Source organism: Drosophila hydei, unplaced genomic scaffold (genome assembly GCF_003285905.1).
Source record: "Drosophila hydei strain 15085-1641.00,03,60 unplaced genomic scaffold, DhydRS2 tig00000232-arrow-arrow-pilon, whole genome shotgun sequence".
Classification (NCBI taxonomy): Eukaryota; Metazoa; Arthropoda; class Insecta; order Diptera; family Drosophilidae; genus Drosophila; species Drosophila hydei.
Window position 1 is genome coordinate 2067521 of NW_022045690.1, and position 6542 is coordinate 2074062.

At 42.4% G+C, this 6542-nt stretch overlaps 1 protein-coding gene across 1 annotated transcript; it reads left to right on the forward strand.

Moving 5' to 3' along the window:
- Nucleotides 1-5026: 5026 nt before the first annotated feature.
- Nucleotides 5027-5974, forward strand: LOC111601851 (Krueppel-like factor 9). The gene has a single exon (XM_023318686.2). It carries the CDS (start codon nucleotides 5027-5029, stop codon nucleotides 5972-5974), a length of 948 nt encoding a protein of 315 aa, XP_023174454.2.
- The last annotated feature ends 568 nt before the right edge of the window (nucleotides 5975-6542 follow it).

The window sequence follows — 6542 nt, forward strand, 5'->3', positions numbered from 1 at the left end:
TTTAAGCTAAAGTTCGCCTTCTTTTGTAAATATAACAAATTGCTCTCGAGTCGCGTACGCGCCACATAAAATCAAATTATTATCTGCAGTTCGGGGCGACCGCAAAATATTGTCGCTTGCGAGTTTATTAAAAGTTTGCGCTGCAAAAAAGCAACAAAGCAGCAGAATAACAACATCAGGGCTAACTAGCTAACTAAGTGTCCTGTGTGTCTCGGTCTGTGTCTCGGCCGGGACTTGATAGTTGGCTAAAAACTTTTGACCTGTTGCCGTTACTACACTCGGGTATTCTGGGACTCGACTCGACTCGGATATAGTAGTCCGAAGATGGGCATTCCTTAAGTTTGCCAGCAAATAAGCTAAATTGATTAATTAATTGGAGTGTGCCGCCTGTCAAGTGGTTGTGGATAGGACTTATCATGAACTGGAGTAAATAGTTATAGCATTTCACTGTTATACTCTTATGTTGGCCAAGCTGTTATACGATAGATACGAGTTTCAACTAAAACTGTGAAATAAAAATGTTATGATATAAATCTGTTATATAATAAAACTGTTATACAAACTGTTATACTCTGTTTTATATGTTTTTTTTTCTTTTTCTGAGAGGAAATTGATATAATGATATATTGTTATATTCTAAAATTAACCATGTTATACGAACTCATTGAGCCAAACTGTTATATTAAGTTTTTATAACGTTACGAAAGTTATGAAGTTATGAACTTGTTATATAAAACATTGAATAAAAACTGTTATATTTAAATATTATACAAAACTGTTATACTAATTTTGTTATACTGTCTTATGAAATTATTAAGCTAAGCTGTTATATTAATAAGTTCTGTTATCAAACTTTTAAACTGTTATATATTAATGTAAAACTAAACTCTTTCGCTTGTATATCTACCCTATTATTGGAGGAAACATTTATAGTGTAATACTGTTTTACTGTTATACTGGTCAAGCATTCATACAAAACTGTTATAGTAATTTTGTTTCACTATTAGCTTTGTTTTATTATATGTTTGCCAATTATATGTGGCAAACTAATTGGACAGCATCTACACATTATCATGCTGTTATACAAACTGTTATACTAAGACAGTCATTATTGAACTTGCTTAACTTATGAATTAAGAGTTCGTTCAATTGCCTACAGTATATCTAACTGTTGTGCTGCACTTTAAGCCGATTTATCATCTAACAAAACTGTTATAAAAAGCCCATAGAATTTGAGCACTGTTATATTACACTGGAACAAAACAATAAAAGCATAATATTGGCTTACAAATTGTCAAGCAGCTGTTCTATTGTTATTAAATCTGTTCTATTGAGCTGCTGGCTAGCTCGAATGCTCTGCTGAGATACATACATAAGTACGGGTTCACAAACATATATATAGATATATGTATATACATTTTATGCTGGCCAAGTTATCCTAATCACTCACTCACCCACTCACTGCATGTCCTTTTAATTTAGACGCAACCTAAGCTGCTTTTGCATCCGTTTTCGGTTAAGTCTCCCAGCCATGCGGTCGTCCGTTGCTGGCCAACAAAATCTTGAAGCCTGAATGCAAAGGAAAACTTGCCTAATCCAATGAAAACAAGCAGCTCAGCTGCTATTGACAAGCAGCAAGTGCTAGGCAACCGATCCGAATGCGTTCCAAACGTGCTAAAGTGATATTCGAAATAATAAATAAATACCGATTTGTTTTCCCTTCTGCTGTTTGTTAGTTAGTTTTATTTTTTTTTTTCATTTGCTTTAAGATTTCCATTCGGTTTTCATTTTTCTATTCATTTTCCATATATATATATATATGTGTGTGTGTGTGTCCAACTCCGAAGGCATCTGTGAGCCGTACCTGTCAAATGTTTGGAGCTCATTTGTTGCTGGACTTGGGGCTTGTGGCATGGCTAAGTCTTTTGGACTTTGGGATAAGGTTTCTGCCAGAAAATAGTCTGACATGCATTTAAATTTGTGGTCGTCTTTGCCTGCATGCTTGACAACATTTTGCCGTCTGCAATTTACAGTTAAATTTTATGCATAATTCCCGTTATGACACTTGCGGTGCACACAATCACATTCGCATGCAGCAATAGCTTTGCATGTCCGCATGCATGCAGATACATGCGGTTGCAGCAAAACATCCAAAGATACAGATGCAGCTACACGAAACATTCAAGGAATTTGAACAGAGCCAAGCAGAGCGCTCGACGGCTCGAGTAGTTGAGCGGCATACTAATTTATGTTATCTCTACTCTCAAATAAACCACCAAATGCCAAAGTTCTTGCTTTTGCGTTTTGCTGCTGCTGTTGCTGCTGATGCTGGGCGCCAAATAATTTAGATTGATGCCCTGTTGCCGTTTGCAATGTTGTCATGTCGAGCGTTGTCTCAATCGCATTGCAAGATGACACTCGAGCCAAGCACTTACTAAATAACAGTATCTATAGCTGCATATAAACATGAAATCCAACAAAGATACATACATACATACACACACACACACACCCACAGATGCTGTTTTTTGCTTTACAAAGTATTTGTATTTGCTGCTTATGCCATCAAAATATTTGATATTAAACATTTGTATCTGTATCTGCAGCTACATTGTTGTTAACCTTCCTATTCGTATCTCTGTATATCAGAATAGAGTAGAGTAGAGTAGAGTAGAGTAGAGTAGAGTAGAGTAGAGGAGACTAGACTAGAGTAGAGTAGAGGAGACTAGACTAGAGTAGAGTAGAATAGAGTAGAGTAGAGTAGAGTAGAGTAGAGTAGAGTAGAGTAGAGTAGAGTAGAGTAGAGTAGAGTAGAGTAGAGTAGAGTAGAGTAGAGTAGAGTAGAGTAGAGTAGAGTAGAGTAGAGTAGAGTAGAGTAGAGTAGAGCAGACAAGAGTAGAGTAGAGCAGGCTAGGGAAGAAAGAAAGAGAAGAAGAAGAGTCAGACGCGTCTGCCTCTCTCCCTTTACAATCGTTCTTCTTCCTTATTACTATTTGTCTCTGTATATGTGTTTAGTATTCCAGTCGCCCTATTTTTTTTTTTTGTAATGGGGAGAAGCAAGTTCGAGACGAAGCAGCGACAAATTAAATATAATTAATATCAAAGTACACGCTCGTAATTACAAACTGCCCCAGCCAAGTGGCTGTCAGCCGTTGTTATCCTTTAAGTCCTCTTTAATGCTGCTGCCTCCTTTGATTTTTACAATTTCAATTAGCGCTAAGCGCGACGCCCACCAAATGGCTTCACGTAGGCGCCGAGCGTGGGCTGCGGGCGTGGCAGAATGGCAGGTTACAGCGAGGAGGGAGGGCGTGGCAGTGGGTGGAGGAGGCACTGAGAACTGATTGTGGTTATTGCAAGGATTTACAGCCGCCTGATTATTACACAACATGCAAAAGTAAATTTCAGCGTTTGCCGCACAAAATTTATGTTAATTTCGCTGGAGCTGCGAGCTGCCAGCGTATCGGATGGATGTCAGCGGCAGCAACACTGGCAGCGGCAATTGGTGGGCGTGGCAGGCAGTTTGGGCGTCGAGCCGAGCTAATCGCTAAACGGCGCCAGAAAGCTCCTTTGTGCGCCCATTTGAGCCCATTGACAAACAAGCTCTAGATGTATCGCCTGCCAGGCAGCAGAACTAATGAACTAATGCCGCTCGGCTCACATGCATAAAGCAGAACACTCATTTCGGCTTCAGATACAACTATTTAACAATTATGAACTTCAATTCAAGCGCGCAGCAAAAATACATTTAAATGAAATTCTAGTTTTAGTTGGGATAGGCAGACAGTCGGGTTGCTGAAGGAGGTTGCCAGGGGATAAATAGCTGGATATCGTGGGGACTTCATTTAACTGTTTGTGTAAAGCATACTAGCTCTACAAAGCTATATAGTTATAGATTATGGGGTACTGAATTGCTGATTACAAATTCATCTAAATTTGGAATAGTAACAGAGCTGAGCAAGAAGTTGGCATAGAAACAATTGCGTGAGCAGATGAACCTTTTAGATACTGATGAATAATATATAATAATAATAATATTATTAAAAATAATCATAATATATATAATAATATAAATAATAATTTAATTATAACACATATATAATATATATTATATTTATGATATATGTACTTTAAGCAGATATCTTTTGATAAGCTTTACAACTCGTTCTACGGCTCTGCCTCTATCAGTGCTCGGTTTGCTTTCATCTCTCTTACGCCTTTATAATACATATCTCCCTCTGTCTCTCTCTCTCTCTCTCGCCACGCACTCTCAAAAAAATATTTATGTCACTTTCTGTACGATCGCCGCTCCCCTGGGACAATAAATTAGTTGAAAAATTTGTTTGTTGATCATTAACTAATTGCTGTGGCCGATAGCAAAATAGAAAACCCAAAAACACGATTAAAATTCATAACAATCGACGTTGGGGACTTGAGCGACAGAGCAGTGATAAATACGGATGCGAGTGTTGCCGACGCTGGCCATTGCGAGGCCTGACCATGCCAGGCAGTTGCCGTCGCCGGATCCGGCGTAAGCAGGTGCCGTAAACAATGACACAGTGTCGACCAATAACGACGACGACGTCGACCCGCCTGACACCGCTTGGCACTGTTGCACACATGCAGAAACAGCTGCGAGCTCAGCTCATCTCCGATCGTATCTGCTGTGTGTGTGTGTGTGTGTGTGTGTGGCACATGTGTGCCTCGACTGATCGGCGGCAACATATGGCTGTCTACTGCCGAAGCCGCTGCTGTTGTTGTTGCTGCCGTTAATGACGCCAGCGAGCGAATGGGTTAGATAAACGAAGATCGAAACGGCTGCAAATTGCCCACTACGATCCATTTGCATGTTTGACTGGCTAATTATTCCCACAGGGATCGCTCAGTGCTGTTGTCGCTGGATTTCATGGCATATCGAGTATCAGTCAATGTTCGCACTCGAGCGTGTCCAGAGCGAAAGTTCGACCATTTCACAATCGATTTGTGCATAAATATTTGGACAGGCTGCGCGCTCGGCTCATTTGTTCTCATGGAGTTCTTTGCGACGGGCGCCTTCCAGCAGCTCTACAGCGAGCTGGATGAGCAGGCAATGCTTGGAGCCGACTGTTTCGATCAGGAACTCTTCCAGCAGCAGCAGCAGCAGCAGCAGCAGCCACAGTTGGACTATTGCTATGCGGATGTTAATTTTGGTAATGGCTATGAGCCCGGAGGCATGGATTACTATGGCATCATTACCCTGGACAGCAACAACAACAACAACAATAACAGCAACATTTGCTGTAGCAACAGCAACAGCAGCGAGGATCAGGAGCTGCTGTTCGACTTTGGCGACGCAGAGCCACACGAATTGGCGTCCTTTGCCATTGGCTCGACGTCGACGCCGCCGGAGCTGAGCGATTGGGAGCAGCGGCTGCTGGATCATTTTGTGGAAATACCTGAGCTCATTGACATACTGCCCGAACGAACACCGCTCTGCACGGACATGTGCGATGACTTCCTGCAGGAGAGCAATAACAATCTGCGCCTCGCTGCACCGAGCTCTCCAGCTGCGGCGACGACAACGACGGCGGCTGCAACGCCACTGCAGCTCAGCCACAACGCTGCCGGCGAGAAGGGCTACCTGTGCACCTTTGGCAGCTGCGAGAAGCTCTATGCCAAGCCCGCCCACCTCAAGGCCCATTTGCGCCGGCATCTGGGCGAGAAGCCGTACGCCTGCAACTGGCCCGACTGCAGTTGGCGCTTCTCGCGCTCCGACGAGCTCGCTCGCCATCGGCGCTCCCACTCGGGCGTGAAGCCCTACAAATGCGACTACTGCGCCAAATGTTTCGCCCGCTCCGATCACTTGACTAAGCACCGCAAGGTGCACGAACGCCGCCTGCTGGCCGCCACGCGCTCCGGCAAGCTGCTGCCCAACGGTCCCCTGCCCCAAAGTGTCTACGCCGTGCGACCCGGTCGCAAGCGCAAGAACCAGCTCTGACGCAGCGCGTATTCCGTTAAGACACTGCGATAGAGGCTGCTAGAGATTGCTAGCCCAACATGTGACTAGAGCCATGCTTTACTATGCTGCTCATTGAACTAGGTTCGGTTTATGACATAAAACTTCTCACTTCTCAAAGATGGAACTGCTGATTGCCTGATGTTTCAAATTTAATTTTCATTAATATTAAAACTTCAATTTTATGCAAGATTTTCTCTTGTTTTCCTTATATTTCTGATGAGACTTGATTTATTTTATGATAGATACAATGAGCTGTATACTATAGAATGCAGGTCAATTTTGAGAAGGTGCATATTGGCATGATTAAAGTGTCGCCACATCAAGTCTTGATCAGGCTCAACAGCTGAGTCTAGATAGTTCTGTTTGCCTGTTTGATATAGCCGAACGTCTGTCTTTAGTAGACAGTGAACCTATTAGGCCTGACTTAAAGCTAGACTTATTTATGCTTTCATATATTCCTATTCAACAGTATTTTAAGAGCTTTATGTTTCAGAGTATAAAATCCGCCTTCGTCTGCTGTAGTCAGACCAAGTGCGCAGCAGCAATC